General features: G+C 48.7%; 2 protein-coding genes across 2 annotated transcripts in view; one reads left to right on the top strand and one right to left on the bottom strand.

The window, feature by feature from the left end:
* The window catches only part of LOC147646223 (serine/threonine-protein kinase PAK 1-like), a 38,695-nt gene extending 26,941 nt beyond the window's left edge, over window positions 1-11,754 (top strand). Inside the window, exons 2-10 of the mRNA XM_086873757.1 lie at window positions 5,326-6,274; window positions 6,483-6,546; window positions 6,872-6,920; window positions 7,930-8,039; window positions 8,805-8,922; window positions 9,315-9,414; window positions 9,834-10,030; window positions 10,933-11,070; window positions 11,522-11,754. Of these exons, the coding sequence (XP_086729883.1) occupies window positions 6,037-6,274; window positions 6,483-6,546; window positions 6,872-6,920; window positions 7,930-8,039; window positions 8,805-8,922; window positions 9,315-9,414; window positions 9,834-10,030; window positions 10,933-11,070; window positions 11,522-11,614 (1,107 nt within the window). The 5' untranslated portion in view covers window positions 5,326-6,036 and the 3' untranslated portion in view covers window positions 11,615-11,754. The remainder of the gene's footprint in view (window positions 1-5,325; window positions 6,275-6,482; window positions 6,547-6,871; window positions 6,921-7,929; window positions 8,040-8,804; window positions 8,923-9,314; window positions 9,415-9,833; window positions 10,031-10,932; window positions 11,071-11,521) is intronic.
* Window positions 11,755-14,363: 2,609 nt separating this feature from the next.
* LOC111945404 (uncharacterized) lies at window positions 14,364-18,372 on the bottom strand. The gene is made up of 2 exons (XM_086873758.1): window positions 16,050-18,372; window positions 14,364-15,965 (listed from the first exon to the last, which is right to left on the bottom strand). Exons 1-2 carry the CDS (start codon window positions 16,335-16,337, stop codon window positions 15,606-15,608), a joined length of 648 nt encoding a protein of 215 aa, XP_086729884.1. The 5' UTR covers window positions 16,338-18,372; the 3' UTR covers window positions 14,364-15,605.
* Window positions 18,373-19,570: the final 1,198 nt, after the last annotated feature.

The raw sequence follows: 19,570 nt of genomic DNA on the forward strand, positions 1-19,570 counted from the left end.
CAGGGTTTTGTGCAGAGGTTGTCCTTAATTCCAATCCTGGCGAACTGATTAACATGGCTTCATATTTCAGAAGCCTTGAATCGGTCAACCATTTCTCTGCTTTTTGTTGTAAGATATTTCTTACATCATGTGGAGTATAAACTATCAGGGGAGCTCCAAACGTTACCTTTTTGGCTTCCCCAACCAACAGTGCTACTGCCACAATTGCTTGCAGACACGTAGGCCAGCCCCGACTGACTGGATCTAGGATTTTGGACAAAAACCCTATGGGTTTCTTCTTTTCTGCCCATTCCTGGGTTAAAACTCCCTGTGCTGTTTGTCCACTTATGTCGACAAACAGTTGAAACTCTTTTCTGATGTCTGGTAATGTTAGAACTGGAGCAGTGACAAGGGCATTCTTTAGTTCTTGAAATTTAATTTCGTCTTGTCCTGTCCATTTTAATCGATCTGTATTTAGCCTTTCATACAGAAATTTCACCTTTTCACTGTATCCCTCAATCCACTGTCTGCAATATCCCATGAGCCCTAAAAATTGCCTAATTTGTCTCTTGGTTTGTGGGGCAGGAAGTTCAAGGATTCCCACCACCCTCTCGGGATCTAATTTCTTTTTCCCTTGTGATATCCAATGTCCAAGATATTTTACTTCGGGCTCGGTGAATTGCAACTTGGATTTAGACACTTTCAACCCCTTTTGTCCCAGAAAATTCAGCAGGGAAATGGTACATTTCTTCACCTGCTCTTCCGTGATCCCGGCGATTAGCAAATCGTCTACATATTGTAATAGTTTTGTCCCTTCCTCTGGAGTGAATTGAGTGAGTAGCTGCTCTAAGGCTTGTCCGAACAAGTTCGGAGATTCAATGAATCCTTGTGGAAGGACCGTCCACCGCAATTGCTGATTTCGATTGGTATCTGGGTCCTCCCACTGGAAAGCGAAAAAATCCCTACTCCCTTCATCCAGAGGACATGTCCAGAAAGCATCTTTTAAATCAATTACACTATACCATACATCCTCTGGTGAGAGTCTGTTTAGTAAAGTGTAAGGATTTGCTACCACCGGAAACCTGGTTCGGGTTCTAGCATTTACAGCTCTCAAGTCCTGAACCAATCGGAAGTTCCCATCGGCTTTCTTTACTGCCAGGATGGGGGTGTTATGTGGGGACATGCAGGGCTCGAGCGTGCCTCCTTTAAGCAGCTCGTCAATTATTAATTTCAAACCCTTCCTCCCTTCGGCTGGGATGGGGTATTGTCGGATTCTTATCGGATTCTCTGGATTCTCAATTTCAATTTTGATGGGAGCAATATCTAATTTTCCCACTTCCCCCTTTGAGTGCCATACTCGGGGGTCAATTTCCTTTTCATCTTTTGAAGTTAAATGCAACACCTTCACTACTAATTCTGAATTTTTCACAATGATATTTATTCCTAAAGCTATGATCATATCTCTTCCCAATAGATTGTAGTCGGCTTCTTCTACAAGCAACAAATTTCCTAAACATATCTTATTTTCTGACTCGATTTCCACCTCCTTGATTACCGAGACTTTAAATGGATCTCCTTTTGCGCCAATTACAATTACTTTTTCTTTACTCGTTTCACACCCTATAGGCAACTTCTGCAGGGTGCTTCTCTCAGCCCCGGTATCAACCAGGAAACTCATTTCCTGGCGGTGGGGACCTACCTTCAATTTTATCAAGGGCTCTTTTGCTGTTACTGTCCCCATTTGAAAGAGCCCAAGACTTCCCTAATCTTCTTTAAATATTTGTTCATCTTTTATTCGTTTCCTGCAATCCTTTTTTATGTGTCCTACTTTCTTACAGTAGAAGCACTCAGGAAGATCCTTTCGAGGAGGAGTTTCCTCCTTTTGGGATCCTTTTTGTTTTTTAGGTATCGGTTTACCCTGTTTCTGTTCGTGTTTTTGAACTTCTTTTACTGCAGCCACTAATATTTTGGCTTGAAGTTTCTGTTTTTCGTCTTCTCTCCTCATATAAACCTTCTGAGCTTCCCTTAGAAGCTCTTGGAGACTCTTCTCCTGCCATCCATCAATTTTCTCAAGTTTCTTCCTAATGTCCTCCCATGATTTAGCCACAAACTGCGTTTTCAGCAGGACCTCCCCCACCGGAGAACTGGGATCAGTCCCGGAGTAAATCTGCAGACTTCTCCGCAGCCTTTCTACCCATTCGGTAGGGGATTCTTCTTTTCCCTGACATTCCCCAAATACTTTGCTAATGTTCTGTCCTCTGGGGACCGCCTCTCTTATTCCTTGCACGATGATATTCCTCAAATCCATCATGCTTCTTCTCCCTTCTTCGGTCTGGGCGCTCCAACTCGGGCTCACGCTCGGCCACTTTTGGTCACCGGGTGTTCCCTGCGGGTGCCGCCTTTCCCAATCCCTGATGCCCGCCTGTTTAATCATTTCTCTCTCCTCCTGGCTAAACAGGGATCTCAGGATGGCCATGAGATCTTCGTAGGTGTAAATACTACTTCCTAGAAAATCGTCTAATCTTTCGGCCACTCCAAATGGGTCATCTAGCAGTCGCCCCATTTCTTTTTTGAATGCTCGTACATCCCCTGAGTGAAGGGGCACGTTTACAAATCCAATTATTCCGGGGGCGGTTGGCACTTCCCTGAGAGGGAACATTCGGTGCCCATTTTCTGTCTCTCCCCATTCTCCATTCCCTATTTTTGATTTCCACCGAGTCCTGCTTGCAGGAGGGGAACTGGAGTTTGCGGGAGGGTTTCCCCTCATTGCTGGCGGGATGTCTGCCGCAGCTACGTGACTCAGAGGGTTCCCTTCTGATACTTTCGGTGGTCCCAGCTGTGGTGGCCGGACCGGGATTTGTGGAGGGGGTAAGCCCCATCCTTGCGCCAACACCGACTCCAAAGAGGGTGCGGTGGCTGGGTTTTCTGCAGGTGGGGGGGTAGTGAGGGTTTCTGGCACTACTCCCGGTGGTTGAGGGGAGCGTGCTTCTGCTAGTTGCCCCATGGAACCCTCGGGTGCTGATGGTACTACTTGGTCCATCACCGGAGGCTCTACTGGCCCGCGGTATGGAGGGGGTAAGTGATCCAGGGGTTCCCAGGTCTCTGTCTTATGTTCGTTTTTCTGTTTCACTGGAAACAGCCGCACTCTGGTATTTAACCAGAGTTTGGCATACTCTTTCTCCTCGCCGTCTGACGAGACCTTTTTCTCTATGTGTGCGAGTAATTCCCTGCACGTCCATTTATCAAATGTTCCCAATACTGGCCAAGTGAGACAGTTTCTCAATTCCTGTCCTCCCCAGATCTCGGCACAGTAATAAATCATTTTTGCCTTGGATTTTCCTCGTCTCTCGGGACAAATTTCCCAATTTCTCAACATCCACCCTAAAGGACTCTCTGGTGGGATGTCTAGCATTTGTTTTGATTCCTCTGATGGGCTTTTCTCGTTATCTAGTTTCTGCGTTCTACTTTTTCTCTGTCCCATTTTCTTACGATTCTTACCTGCTCTGCGTTGTGTTCGTCTTTCTTTTTTTCTTCATCTGAAAGTCCTAGATCGCACCAATACTTACCTCTCGGTTAGCTGTACCGGGGTTTTCTCGATGTTCCGACTTTCTAAATCTTTTGGCTGAGAGAGTTTACCAGTTCCAGAGCTCGACTGGACGTCCCTTCCTCTCTCAGCCCCCTTTGATCGGTCCCCTGAGACTCCCTTTAGCCTCAGGCTTTACGAGTAAGGAAAGAGAGACCCTTTCACACAGAATCGCTTCCTTCGCGGCCGGCCAATTCCCTCGCGGGAGGATGGAAACGCGGCCTTGAAGTCCACACTCGCTTCGTGACCAGGTCACGTCTCTCACAAACTCGCCCGATCACCCGCTCAACCTCACAGTACTTACAGCAATTTCCTGCGAGGGCGTCTTCGTGCACGTATGACTTTTTATGAGCTACCAAGCCGTGGCTTTCCCGAAGGCTCCTGCCTTCCCGAGCTCTCTGGATCCGTTCCCCTTTTTATTATGGTTTTTCCTCAGCCTAAATTTGGTTCGGCAATCGGAGCGAACTGCGGAGGGTCTCTGCTCCCCAGGCCGCTGAAATCAGCGGGGGTACCCCCCTGGACAGCGAGATTCTCCCACAGTTTCTTCCGATCCGAGTCACGGCACCAATCTGTTATAAATGCAACGGCAAATTAAAGATTAACAAAGATTAATTTATTATAAATTAATAAAGCAACAAACAGCGAGGAAAAAACCACAATAAATGGACAGCGCAGCGCTGGGTGGACAGGGTCTATACGCAAGGTATAGGTGTTCCCAAATCCACGTCTGAGGGTTCTCTGGCCTGGGTTTTTATAGGGATTTTATGTCCCCAGGCTAGAATTCCAACCAGTTTCCATTCACCAAATGTCCCTGATTGTCTGGTGAATGGATTTCCTGGCCTAGAACATTGAGTCAGTAAGTATCCGGGCAGAGTCTCCTCAAATGCAAAGTGAGTCTGTATGTATTTTAACATTTTTCATCACAGCAGGATCGAGAGATCCGGGCTAGCACCGATGGATATCTCGGAGGAGTAGTCTCTTCTTTGTCTTTCTTGATTGAGTTTCTGTAGTATGGGTTTGGCGGGTGTGGTGTTCGATTCTGGCAACGACCATCTTCCTGGGGCTTGTCCCTTTTGTCTTGCTTGATGGTCTCCGGCCGAAATCGGCCGGGCGTTGCCTTTCTCTGGAGGTAGACGTTTAGGCTGGTTCTTTTGTTTCTATGATGGCCTGTGTCCTGTCTTTTCCTCCGAGTTGATGAGTCTGCTGAAACCTGTTATCTGGGGGGGTTCTTTTGCAATTCGTGATTTTTGGAAAAGGAATTCTACCTCGACCGGGAGGAGAATTCCTTATTCCATACTTACATTTAGTTATAATTATACATACTTTATTTAAACTTCTTATTCCGAATTTTTATTTACTCAATTCTTTATTACACACTGGAACGGAGTTGACTCTGTAACCAAATTGCCATGAGGACAGGGTTGGTTTGGGAGAGCTCCTGCCAGCAGCTGCAGCTGAAAAAGGGGGTGTCTGCAGCCAGCGGGGCGTGCACAGCATTTGCAATGAGGCCTGGGGGGGTTCTGTTCCCTCAAGCGGGGAGTCTGTGGCAGCGGAGCCTGGAACTCCCTCCGTTTGCTGCTCCAGCCAAGAGCTGACACAGCCCAGTATTTTGTGCTGCTCTCTTGCTTGCTGTGTGAAGGGCCTGTGGCTCCTGGAGGGATGCTGTGAAAGCAAAATGCTCTCTCAGGCTTGCCTTGCTCATTTCCCACCACAGGCAGTTTTTTCCTAACAACATCTGGTTCACGTTCCCTCTCCCGTTGCAGGGCACCTCACGCGTGGATCCCCAGCAGCTCCTCCTTCGGTGAGTGGCAAAGGAAGCTTTGGTGTTCAGAATTGTGCAGCAAGTTGTGAGCTCGGCGTGTGGCAGCCGAGTGCCAGCCTGGGAGGCTGAAGGAAAGTTCCTGTCAGTGTCTTTGCAGCAGCAGCAGCAGCAGCAAAGAGATCCCTGGCAGTTTTCTCTGTTTCTGCTGAAGAGCTTTTGAAGAGCTGTAGGACTGGTTTTGCAGGCAGAAGATTGCTTGCTGGCTTTAGCCATGCTGGAATATGGAATTCCCAACAATAAGTGGCAATGTCGGCTTGAGCCCATTGTTAGTTTGAACAGCTCTGAACCCTATTTCTGCTTAGTGCAGCTGGATGTGTAGCTGAGGATAAAGAAGGTGATAACTGAGATAGAACTTCCCGTCCCTCACACTCCTGTCTGTCCACAGGGCACCAAAGCAGCATCAGCACCTCCTCTGGCTCCCTCTGCTTGCAAAGAGGAGGCCAAAGAGGAGGAAGAGAGCAGTGAACTTCCCGCTGTTCTGGGAGACGAGGGCGAACACTCCGCGGTTTGGGAATACAACGGCGAGGCTCCCGTGGTGTGGGACAAGGACAGTGGACATCTCCCGGTGTGGGACGAGGATGGTGGACATCCTGTGGCTTGGGAAGAGGAGGGTGAACATCTTCCAGCATGTGAAGCGGACAGAGAATGTCCCATGGCTTGGAAAGATGATGATGAACCTGCAGCTTTTTGGGAAGAGGACAGAGAAGCTGCAGCATTTTGGGAAGAGGACAGAGAAGCTGCACTGCTTTGGGAAGAGGACGAGGAACCTCCCTCTGCTCCTGAAGAGGACACCGAAGCTCCCTGTGCTGCAGGATCCTGGGCTGAACATTCTGACAGCAGCACAGCCCTGCAGCCAGAGGGGAGCGGGGAGTGGAGCCTGATGCAGCTGAGTACGTCTGCTCTGTTCCTGTGTGCCAGAGCAGGGTGCTGTGTGTGTGTCTCAGCATCAGCTGCACCCAGGGTTGCTCTGCAGCTGAATGGCACAGGGTCATTTATTGTCCTTCCCCAGCTGAGAGCAAGGGGCTCCCGGCCCCAGGGAGTGGGGCTGCATTCTGGCTCTCATCTGAGAGGGAGCATCTTCCCCCTGGTTTCTTTCAGGGAACACCGTGAGCGTGGGGGAGCCTGCCGAGAAATACCTGGAACTGGAGCAGCTTGGCCAAGGGTAAGTGCAAGGCAGTTACTTCTGCACAAGCAGGGCCCAGGTATTTTGCTGGTGCAGGATCCAGTGAGAAGTCAGGAGAGCTCCAAACCCCTTCAGACACTGGGGTACGATGCTGCTGCCTCTCAGTGCTGATCAGAATTGATAACTGTGGTCAGAAGGCACCTTGCATGGCAGAGGGCTGGTGGCTGCTGTGCTGTTGTTTGAAGGGTGGATGCACTCGGGTGTTTTGTGAACGCTGCAGGCAGCAGAGATCTCCTGTCTGGGCTGGCTTTCACTGCCAGGGCCTAAAGCACTGCTTCTTTCTTCTCTGCTGTTTTGTCTCCAGGGCTTTTGGAACCGTTTCCAAAGGACTCGACAGGGCCACGGGAGGAGAGGTCAGTGTCAACACGCCCGGCACGTCTGGCAGCTCTCGAGGGCTTTCCCCTCTGCTGGGAGCTGTGGCTGGAGCTGTGGGGCCCAGCAGAGCTTTCCTGCACAGGCTGCTCCTCTGAAGGCAGAGCAGGGTCAGCCTGCAGAGCACAGCTGGGACAGACTTGGTCCTTCTCAAGTGCCCAAAGGAAGGCAAGGAGGGCAGCGGTGTCTGTCAGAGCAGGACACACTGGCCTGGTCTTCATGTCTAAAAGTGTGAATGCATCAGCTGGTGGAGACTGAGGCTCAATTTACCTTCATCCCAGCCTCAGACAGGAACACTATTTAGCAGTTTTATCATCCTGAGTTCCATCAGGATACCTCAAGGCCTAATTAAGGAGAGATCCTGCTTGGGCTCAGTTTGGGGTTTTAGTCCTACTGCAGCTGTTCCCACAGAGACAGGAGAGAAATGAGAAGATGGATGTGCAGAGCAAAGCTCTCTCCTAAACCCTGCAGCTGTGTTTGGGTCTGGTGTCAGTGGCAGCTGGGACAGGGATTATCTGAGCAATGGATGTGCACGTTTGCTTTGTTGTGCTATCCCAAACAGGGCAGGGACATTTGAAATCCTGGCCAAATGCCATAGAATTGCTAAAGGGTTCCCGGCTGTTTTGCTCTGTGTGCACAGAAACAGAATTACCTCCTGCTTGCAAAATGTGTTGGAATAATAATCCTAAGAGTGCTGAGGCCATTTGAGAAGACTGTAGGTGCAGAGAATGTTGTTAGAGCTTTGAGGCTGACAGCTGAGGGAGCATTTCTGCAGAGCTTACAGAGCCAAATGTCTCTGGCCATGAGTCCTGTAACAGCCCCAGCAAGCAGAGCAATGGGCTGTGGGAATGGCACTTGCTGAGCTCTGGTGTCCCATCCCAAGGCAGTTTGGCACAGCCCGGCTCGCTCGCTCCAAAAAGACTCGCTCCGTGTTTGCTGTGGCCTCCTGCCACAGACTGCTCCAGTTAAAGGTCTGCAATGTCCCTTCAGGTGGCCATCAAGAAAATGAGTCTCAGAGGGCACAACAGGGAACGAGCTGTGAATGAGGTCGTGGTCCTGAAGGACAAGAAGAACCCCAACATTGTCAGCTCTCTGGACAGGTGAGTGCTTCAGGTCTTCTCCCGTGCACGGGCCCTGCGTTCATCTTTCCTGGCATCCCCAGTCTGTAGCCTGTTCTGAAAATGCCTGACCCGGCCATATCTTCCCAGAACAACAGCCTGGCACTTCACTCCTTCCATGTGCTTTTGTTGCTTTGCTTTGGCTTTTTCTTCAAGCTGACCCCATTTGCTGTGTTTTACAGCAAGTGCTGATAAACCCTGGTAGAAATTATTTTCCTTGGCTTCTTCTTCCCAGCCCTGTCCCATTGCTGCAGGTGACAGGAAGACCAGGTTCTTGTTTCCAGAAATGCCTCATTTGCCCATTTTTCCATGGCCCTGCCTATTTCTGAAGGGACTTTGTGCAAGGTTTTCCAAGCATTTGACTGCTTTTGCCCCAAGTGCTGCACGGCCTCCTCCCCTGGATAACTCTGGAAGTTGTGTTGCCTTGTTCCGGAGGGAATGGTGGAACTGATGAGCTCAGATGCTGAAGCAGCTGGGGACAAGTGTTGTGGTTCCACGTTGAGCTGGGCTGTTGCTAAAGTGCATTTTTCACCTGCTTGCCATCTAAGGCCTCTCCTTTCTCCCGGGTGCCTCCTTCTCCTTTAGCCTGTGCAGATTCCAAGGCCTGTGCAGCCTGGCAGGAATGTCTCTCCATCTGATTCTGTCCTCACTGACAAGTGACGTGGGAACAAAACTCCACTCTGGGCTTTTCCCTGGGGGAATTGAGCAATGCACATTCATCTCTGTGCCATTGTTCTCCTCTTCCAGCTTCCTTGTTGATGGAGATCTCTGGCTGGTGATGGAATACATGGATGGAGGAACTTTGCAGGACGTTGTCAGACAGACACGCATGGCTGAAGGAGAGATGGCAGCTGTCAGTCAGGAGGTGAGGGATCCTGCTTGTGCTTCCCATGGCTGGGACACCATGGTCCTTCCAAAGAGGCTGTGAGAGCAGAGTGGCTCCATGCTCAGACCTTTGTTTCTGTGTTGTTTTTATGAGCTGGAGAGGAAAAAGCCTCTGAAGTGAATGGCCTGCAAATATCACTGCATTTCTACTCTGTTCTTGTGTTCTTTCCTGCTGTTGTGGTACTCTCTGTCTTTTTTGGATCTGATTTCCTGGTCTCAGCTTTGCCTTGAACCTTTTGCCTGGAGCTTGTCTGCACTGCACTCCTGGGCTGTCACAGCAAAGTTGCTGCTGGCAGAATTCTAAACTGTCCTTTCTTGTGTGATATATTCCAGCCTCTGATTTTTTCCCTCGTGTTTCTTGTTGTCTCTCAGTGTCTGCAGGGCCTGGATTTCCTCCATTCCAACCGGGTGATCCACAGAGATCTGAAGAGCTCCAACATCCTTCTGGGAATGGACGGCTCTGTCAAGCTGGGTGGGTGTTCCTGGCCAGGCACGGCGCTCCCGGGGTGCGGCTGTGGGGCTGCTTCCCAGTGAGGGCCAGAGCCCCACAAGTGCTGCTGGTGGCACTGCCCGGCCCCTGCTGCCAGCTGAGAGCGGCTGCCCCGTGCAGAGAGCTCAGGAGAGGAGCAGGCTGTCAGGAGTGCCTTTGCTCTGGGAATGGCCCTCCCAGAGGGGCAGGAGTTGCAATCTAAAGCTTCAAAGGAAATCAGTAAAAGCCAAGCATGAAAGCTGAGGGCTTCTTTAAGGGTCCACTTCCATCTTTCCTTGGCTACAGCCCTGAGGACATTTCCAGCTGGATTCAGCACTGCATTCTCAGACTGAGAGTGGGGAATCTTTGTGCTTGGTTTCCTCATTGCAGCTGCCTTTGACAGTGCTTGTTTCTGTCCTCAGCTGATTTTGGCCTCTGCGCTCAGCTCAGCCCTGAGCAGGACCAGTGCAGCTCCATGGTGGGCACTGCTCACTGGATGGCCCCAGAAGTTGTGACCAGTTCTCCTTACGGCCCCAAGGTGGACATCTGGTCCTTTGGCATTGTGACCATCGAGATGGTGGAAGGAGAACCTCCTTACTTCCAGCAAACGGGGGCCATGGTAAGAGGCAAATTCTCCAGGCTTTGCAGAGGCCTGTGAGCACAGGGTGACCCTGCACTGGGAGGAGCAGCTGGAGGTTTCTGCACATCGCAAAGGGAATTCCCACAGCACCTGAGCCTGAACACAGACAAATATTCTGCAGCCTCCAGCAACAATTTGCTTTGGGATTTAAGTTGTTGCAGCTCTTGTGAGGATGACCCAAATACATGAAGCAAGTGCATCAGCTCTAATGTTGTCTTGCAGAAAACCCCAAACCAACCCCAACACCCACACCCAAACCCAACAAGATTTCTGGAGGAGTTTCTGAAAGAGGTTTTGTGAGATGAACTCCCCCTGGCTCTTCTCACTGGGAAACTTGTCTAAAACATGAAGATGATTGTTTAACATCCCCACACTCTAACATATTTCTTTCCTTCCTTTCACTTTCTCTGTGTCACCAAGCCTGAGCTTTCAGCCACACAAACCTGCTGTTCCTTGCCTGGCAGTTTCTGGCATGGGGCATCAGGAATGCTTTTACTTGAGGGTCAGTGGCACTGCAGAGATGCATTTGATGTAAGAATCCCTTAAAATAACACAGGCAGACCACACTGACTCTTGAAAATGGCCTGTAAAGCTGGCGTCTGTATTTGGAGAAGCAAAATGGGCTATTTCTGATGGAGTTCCTACTGACAAAGTCAGCCAATGCAATCGGCTCTGAAGGCGAGATCATTTGGATGTTGCAATGGCTGTGGCTGCACCAGGGTTTGGGTTTTTTGGCTGGCCCAGAAGAATGAGCTGTGAGCAGCAGCATCTGTGCCAGGGAGGAAAGTGCCCGGGGAGCTGGGGCAGAGAAAGCGGGCTGGATGTGAGCACGTGTGGGTGTGGAGGAAGCTGTCAGAGCGCTGTGTTTGCTTTTCCTGCAGGCCCGCGCTCTGATCCGGCAGAACGGGAGCCCGCAGCTGCAGGAGCCCAGGCGCCTGTCGGCTCTGCTGCGGGACTTCCTCGAGTGCAGCCTGGAGCCGGACGAGGAGCGGCGCTTCTCTGCCCAGGAGCTGCTGCAGGTGAATGCCAAGCGGCTGCGGGGGAAACGGCAGCGCCAGGGAGGGCTTTTCTTGTGGGGCCCCCTCCCATCATCTCCAGTCCCGCTGCTTTTCACACGCAAAGCCAGCAGAATCCTCGCCTGCTTTGGCTTGGCAGGCTCCTGTCGAGCTCATCTGGAGCTGGTGCCCCGCCACGAGCGGGGACATCTTCAAGCACATCAGGTGGCTCAGAGCCCTGCCTGACCTGAGCCTGGATGTTTCCAGGGAGGAGCCACCTCCCACATCTCTGGGCTCCCTCTCTCAGTGTTTCCCCACTCTCCTGCTACAGCAATTCTTCTTTACATCTAATCTGAGCCTGCTTCCCTCTCTTGACTTTCAAACCATTCCCCTTTGTCCCGTTGCAACAGAGCCTGTGAGGAACTTGAGTCTGGAAAGTAACAGTTCATTTCTTTCTTTTTTATCCCTTGGGCAGCACCCATTTTTGTCATCAGCCAAGCCTCTCTCCAGCCTGACCCCTCTGATCACTGCAGCAAAGCAACTGAGGGAGCAGCGCAGGAGGAGATGAAGCACAGGATGACAGCTTTTTGTTACAGTAGTTAGGAGAAGTAGTTAGTTATGTTAGTTAGGACTGCTAGTTAGTTAGAATAGTTAGGACAGCCTGTTTGTTATGGCAGTTATTTGAATAAAATCTCTGTTAAACCTCAATCCCTTGAGGTGTCCTGTCCTTCTCCCGCTGTGACTCAGCTGCCCGGAGCACTGCGAGGGGAGAGCGGGCCCAGCCTCGCCCAGAGCTGAGCCCCAGCAGAGCCTGGCAGAGCCCAGAGCAGCCTCGGCATCTGCAGAGTCAGCCTGGAAGGAGGCGCTTGGAGCCTTCTGGGCTGCAGCCGGCTCTTGCTTACAAACTGTGTGTGCTGGAAAATGCCTCTGGTTCTGCGGGAGGGCAGAAGGGGCCCGGGGAAGGCCCAAGTGCTCCATGCAAGGGAAAAACCTGCCCTGTGTTTGTGATAAAGAACTATATTGTTGTTGCCCTTTGCTATTATGTGCTGGCTTTTGCAATTTATTATAATCAGAACGATTTTGATATAGCACAGTTTGTAATCACTTTTAACTGCTTTTGATATAGTAGTGTTATAAATGACTTTCAAATTTCCAAACAATCAAATTTAATTAATTGATAACATAGCTTAATAAATTGGATACAAAATAATAAAAGAATAGAATTTAGTAAAAAAGAGATACAATTTAGTAGATATATTCAGATACATATATATATATATATATATATATATATGTGAATATAATTGGCCAGTGGTTACAAATGGTTAAGGCATAAGCAAAACCGACTGGGGTGTGGGGGGTTCTTCTCACCTCACCTCACGTACGAAACAAAGCACTTCAAGCTAAACTTATATACTGTATGCTTATACATATTCATTAATGTTTCCCATAAATTTCCTCCTTTTTCTGATTTTACTGACCGTTTATTTTCTAAACTACAGACTGTACCTTAATTTTGACGTGTAACATCTGCAAAGGGGTACATCTGCTTTGTAACACTAATTCTTGATCGTTTCTAATGATAACTTTAGTAACAGTTGCAATTTAAGTAGCACGAATCAATTCCATTTATTACACTGGGAATGGGGAACCCCTGCACTTCCATTTCCGGGCAAACCCCCCTTCCTGGGCACAGAGACCCCCTTGAACTTTCATTTTGTGGCACCGGGACCCCCTGGTACCCCCTTCCCAGCTCCAAAAACCCCTGCACCCCCTTATCTGGAACCTGGAATCCCCTGAACACCCATTCTCGGGAATGGAAACCTCCCAGAACCCCCATTTCTGGGCACCAGAACCCCCATGAACCTCCATTTTCAGGCACCGGGACCCCTTGAACCCCAGAACAGAGGAAGGGATCCCCCTGAACTCCCATTCCGCTGCAGCAGGACCCCCGTGCACCCCTGTATCCAGGGCTGGAACCCTCCCAAACCCCCCATCCTCACACCCTGGGACCCCCCTGCAGCCAAGCCAGGCTGTTACCCCCCTGCTTTGTTGGTTTAACCCAAAGTTATCTCCTCCCCTGCCCTGCCTATCATTGTATCCCAACCCCTTTTTCCAGCACCTTCCCTATCAATCTTGTCCACCCTGCCCCTTGTTCCCAAATGTTCCCTGTCAATCCTGCCTTATGCCAACCCCCTGCTTGGACGTCCCCTTTGGAAATCCCCTAATCCACAGCACCCCATTGGTCCATGTGTCCTATTCCCCTCCCCAGGATATCCCTCACTGGTTGAAATTGTATCCACCCCTGGGCCCTCCCCATATATAAATTGCTGTACGCTTGTGTTCTGTGTCTTTTGTCCCTGGACCCTTGGGTGGTTAAACCTTTGTCTGAACCCCAATATAAAAGACCTTCCCCGCATTCTTGCCTCCACACTGTGCCTGACAGCTGTTAAGTGCTGTAGAGCATTGCTCTAAGCCACATCTCGGGTCATCCTGCTCCAGAGGTGTATTCCACTCCTGGCGTGGAGCTGAGGAAGAGCTGACCGGCCTTAGCACCATTTCACACCCAGCTGATCCCAGTGTGCCCAATCTCTCCAAGCGCCCACCCCAGCGTGTCCATCTCGCTGGTGCCCTTGAGCTGAAGCCAGCAGCTCCTGGTGCTGCTGGATACTCCCCCGGCAATGCGGGCTCAGCTCCAGCTGCCATGTGGAGCACGTCAGCCTGGAGCACCCCCTGAGCCGGCACTGGGGCAAAGCCCGGCCCCCACAGCGTCGGGGACAGAAGGGGAGGCACTGGGGGGGCCCAGAGGGGGATTAGGGTGTGCTGGGAGGAACTGGGAGGGAGTTTGAGATAGACTGGTTTAAACTGGGGAAGGGATTGAGGTGCTTAGAATGGCTGGGAAGGGGTTTGAAGGATGTTGGGGAGGGTGGGATGGGGTTCTGGGGGTCCTGGTGGACCCTGGGAGGGAGTTTGGGGGTGCTGGGTGTCACTGGGAGGGATTTGAGTGAGCCTGGAGGAGCTGGAAGGAGATTGGGCATTGGAAAACAGGGATTAGGATGAGGTTGGTTGTGCTGGGAAGAGACTGGAAGGAGTCTTGATGAGTCCTGGTGGGGCTGGGAAGGGACTGGGAGAGGGTCTGGGGGTCCTGGGGAAGTGGGGAGAAATTGGGAGGGGGCTGAGGGATCCTGAGAGGAACAGGAGGGGCTCTGGTGGGTCCTGAGGAGGCTGGGAAGAGACTGGCAGTGATTTACCAAAATAGTGATACTGATCTGGTATCAACACCAATCTGTTAATGGACAAAAAAACCTCTCCAACAGTTTAAAGTTACAAAGTGGATGTTTAATCACAGCACTGGGTGAGTGTGGGACTCACGCCTTAATATGCACTGCAAGTTCACAAAAGATTCCAGTGTCTATTTATTTACAGAAGTCTTAAAATATCTAAAATACTAATACATATTAATACTAATGCATATGCATAATGCTAACACTTCCCATTCCCCAGGTTTGATTAAAATGCATGGTAATGATTTAAAAAGTCATTATGCCTGCATGGTGGGCTCCTTAATTTGAGGAGGGGGTCATTTTGGCATGTAGTGGTCATCAAGAGATGAAGGAAAACCACTCTTCCTCACTCTCACCTTTCTACCTTTACAATGGTTGACATTACAAATAACATTTGGTACAATTCCAATTTCCTTCCTTGTGACTTTGAAATGGGTTTCCAGATGTAAGGTCTGTGATCTTCCTGAACCCGTTTATCAGTTTCTCTTTTCACATTATAAGCACAGCTGACCAAACATACAATGACAAGTAATTTTTTACCTAAGTTCAAGATTCATTAACTCAAATCCTGCTTCTCACTTAAATCATTAACTCTAACTAGTTCCAGCAAGGCCTATCTCTAGCCATAATCTCTAATTTTTCTCTAATTCTTAATTGTTTAAAATTAGTGACTCCAAAAGAGGTTTCAGAGGGTCCTGCGTGGGCTGGGAGAGACTGGGAGGGTCCTTGGAGGAGGTTGGGATGTCTGTGAGAGGTTTTGGGGGTCCTGACCCCGGCAGTTGCCCCAGGGATGCGTGAAATGCCACCCGCAGCAAGATGCTGACGGGGACCGGGGGCTCCACGTTGGCCTTCATCTTCCTGGCACTGGGGCTCGGCTTCTGCCTGTGCAGGAAGGTGAGGTGGGGTCACGGGGGTCATGTCCTCCCCTCCACAGAGTGTGTGTGCTCCCCTCTGGGCCCCCAAGCCCGGTGTCACCCCCTTTTCTCTGCCCACACAGCTCCTGAGGCAAAAGGTTCTTGAAGATTGGAAGTCAACAATTCCCACTGTCATTCTGTATCCCGTTGGATTTTCATTCCCCTGCTTTCATCCAGGTGCCCATAAGGAGCCAGGAAGATGTGGAGCCTCCCAGCCAGGTGTCTTCCCAACACGCATCACCAGGACCACGGATCACCAGGGCTCTGCCCAACGGGGGTCACTGGGGATCATCCAACGCCCATCCTCCCATGGGGGATGGAGCTGGAGCAGCGCACGAAGCTCTTCCCGCACTCGGGGCACTCACAGGGCTTCCCTTACTGGTGCCTCCGTTGGTGTCAAGGTTGAGCTGGTGGAGAAGCTCTTCCCACACTGGGGACACTCGTAGGGCCTCTCCCCAGTGTGGATGCGCCGGTGAACGGTGAGGTGGCCATTGTACTGGAAGCTCTTCCCGCAGTCGGGGCAGCGGAAGGGCCTCTCGTCTGTGTGAATCCGCTCATGTTTGAGAACATCAGAGCTGCGCTGAAACCTCTTCCCACACTCGGGACACTCGAAGGGCCTCTCCCCACTGTGGATGAGCTGGTGTGCCCTCAGGTAGGAGCTCCACCCAAAGCTCTTCCCACATTCCAAGCAGGTGTAGGGCCGTTCCCCTGTGTGGATCACCTGGTGTGTCATCAGGTCAGAGATACTTCTGAAGCTCTATCCACATTTCCCACACTCATACGGCCGTTCCCCAGTGTGGATCACCTGGTGTTTCATCAGGTAAGCTGTGTTGGTGAAGCTCTTCCCGCATTTCCCACACTCGTAGGGCTTTTCCCCAGTGTGAATCACCTGGTGCTGGATCAGTTGGGAGCTCCAGCTGAAACCCTTCCCACACTCCAAGCACTTGTGGGGCTTTTCCCCCTGCTCTGAGCTCCGGCTGGATCTCTGGCCGTGTTCCTGGCACTGGGGGGATCTTTCCTCCTCGGAGCTCCCTGGACTGGATTTGCAGACCCTCCTTGTGCGGCATCTCTGGGGCTTTTTCTTCTCTTCCATCTCAACATAGTTTGGTGTTGAAAGACCCCCGAGCTGTTCACCAGTCTTAACAGAAGTAATTGTGAATGCCGTTTATTTCTATTATTAACACACCTTTTATAGGGTTCTACAGGGTCTGCGGGCAGAGCAAGTTACTATTGGCTAACACACGTAGGTTTACATTCTTATCCTTGTACACAAGGATATTGTTTTGCTTTACTCTCTCTTCTGCAGGCAAGTTTCAAGGATTTCAGCCCTTAATATCACGACTTATTTCAAAGACTGGTTTGTGCAGACAGGCCTTTACTAATATATAAAATATAGCAACAATTCCCCCTTTCTCTTTTTGCACAAACCAGGCTTTGGATGTGACTCATTCTATAGTTTCATGAAGCCAAGATAACACACAACTTAGACTTTCATCCCGATTAACATTATAAGTAAAGTCTGTCCCCCTTCTAGCACAAGAGACCTCAACCATCCAGTGATGCCGCAGCTGGAGAACCAACTTCCAATGGGGTCACTATCTTCTTTCAGGGCATGTAACCCATCCTGAAGCTGTTGTAGTTGCCCATGGATGGAAACTGAATGATCAGTAAGATTCAGACAGCACATGCCTTCAAATTCCTCACAACCACGTCCTTGTGCTAAGAGCAAAAAGTCAATTGTGGCTCGATTTTGTAATACTGCATGACGTACACTACTCACATCGGCTGAAAGCTCACTTAACATTGTGGATGTTAAGTTCAATTTTTTCTTAGTCTAACAAGCGAGCCTTTTTAGAGTTGCTAAGCTTTAATTCATTCAGGCTTCACTTTGACTGACTGATGTTTTTTATTTTATCAACTACATTCAGCAATTGGTGTAAGCTTGGATGGAAACAAAGTAAGTTTCCCAAAATAACAGAGTTTTCTATGTGGATTAGCAGGAATCTCATTCCATGCTCTATCTCCACAGATTAGGAATATGGAACTAATTAATCACTTTGGTAATTGTTCTGTGAGATTGCACCACTAATAAAGGCTTTACTTTCAATGGTAGTAACGACATCAGCTATAGGGTTGTCTGCAGCCCAGTGCTGCATTACTTTGTTGGAATGACGTTTTGTCGGGGGTTCAAACATTATCCATCCACCTGAGGTATTGGTGGAACCTAACAAATCTAATTCTTTTGGGGGGCCCTATGGTAACATTGAGAACTTTGGTAATTTTTGCTTGCCAGCAGGCTTCAAGTTGTCTTAATGTGAAGCCAACAGTGCAATTGCACTCTTGCAACATTGCAAATTGATTCAGTCAAGTCTCATTTCTAACTAAACCTTTAAATGCTGGAGGATCCCATTCAGGGATTCCTATGAGACAGGTGTGAAAAGGATCTCCAGGTGTGGCTAGGCTCAGACACATTGACCTTTGGCCAGTTCAATGTGCCAGAGTGACCCATATGTTCTGTCACTTCTGGATGTTAGTTAGCAGACAGTTGGTCAGGACTATACACAACACAATTACCATAAGCAGTTTGTTCCATGTAAATGACACCATACTTGCAAACTCACAGCTAAACTTTAATGTTAAATGAACTTTCAAAGATGCTTACACTACCTCTTGAAGGGGGGAAATGCTTATACTTTATACTAATATAACAATTACTACACAGGCTAAACTCTTAATCTTAAACTATTATCTAACTACTTTTACCACACATGCTCTGGTATATATGTAGTCTAAGTGTGGAAGCAATTTGCTGAAAGGGTAAACACACAACTACAATTTGCTTTATATACAGTTAGATGGAGTCTCTACACTTTTCTTAGATCTTCTACAGAATTTCCTTCACAAACAGACTATGATTTAACACAATTCAGTCTTGGAACGTTCACTGCTCCCTTGATGTCAGCTGGCAGCTGATCGGTGACTGAGGGCTTTGATGTTCATGTTGTTCTTCACATCCTTCTAAATCTTAAAACAAAGGATAACTGAAAAATTGGTAGAGACACAACATCATAATAACAACATAAAATTTCTGTTGGCAACTGTCTGTGTAGTGTTCAGACACAACTGTGTCCTGACAGCTCCACTTCTGATCCATGTCTGGAGTACCAAGGCTGTGTGGTGACTTCTCTGTTCACTGGATCTCATGTGTTCAGAGGCACACAGTCTGGTCAGATGGACAGGTGACCTTTTTGAACCTGCCAACAAAACACAGACACTTCTCCCCTTGAAGTTAATGAATTACACTAATCAAAATGCTTTTAGGATATCAATTTTCCCTGTTTTCTTAAAAAAAAAAAAAAATGAGATGTACTTCTGTTATAAACATCAACATCAACACAAACCCATATATACAAGGATTAAGAACCTATAGCAGTTAAAAAATCAATTAAATCATATACATTATTAATAACATATGTAATATAAAACTACTATTAATTACTAAAACACTGCACCAGCATCCCACAGTTAGCAAGCAAACAGAAACAAAAAATCATCAGTGAAGGATTGGATAACCACCTCCGGAAATGATTCTCCAAGCCCACTTCAAAATTGATCCAGCTGTCATATTAATAGGGTCAAATTGCTGAGTCAAAAAGTGACTCAAATACTGATTTGGTACAGAAAACATCTGGATCTGCTGGCAAACATTCTGTCCAGGTAAAGTCAAGGCTTGGCCAGGGCCTGGCTTTAAACTGGAAAGATGCCTCTTAACTCATTTCTAAAACAAGGTTCTCAATAGCAGCAGCTAGGAGATGCTTACAGCACAGCAAACTGTTAAAATGCATTTGTACAAAGCAAATGATCAGAAGCCTCAGGTACCAGACCAATTAAACCATGCAGCAAAATGCATTTGTACAAAGCAAATGATCAGAAGCCTCAGGTACCAGACCAATTAAACCACAAAGCAGTTGGTTTAATCTGAAGCCTCTCCCATGGCAGCTGTGCCTCAGCAATGGTACATCTTCTTAAAATTCTGGAAACACTGAAAAATAAGAAAACTATGGCAAACAAAAACTGCAGAGATTGCAACAACCAATAGAACTCCTGATGAAGTCAAGGGTGTCACAGACTGCATTCCCTTCTATCCACAAGCAGGTGTTCATCAGTGTTCTGTCACAGCTTTCTCAGTTGTGGCTATCTTCATCTCTCTAGGAAAATAACTATACTTTGCAGTTTAGACAAGTGTCTCCAATAAAACATAAACAATTTAAATTAAACAATATTTAAACCTAACAATAATGATTTATGACAAAAGGAAGTAACAAA

Source organism: Cyanistes caeruleus, unplaced genomic scaffold, assembly GCF_971803275.1.
Source record: "Cyanistes caeruleus unplaced genomic scaffold, bCyaCae1.hap1.1 HAP1_SCAFFOLD_107, whole genome shotgun sequence".
Taxonomy (NCBI): Eukaryota; Metazoa; Chordata; class Aves; order Passeriformes; family Paridae; genus Cyanistes; species Cyanistes caeruleus.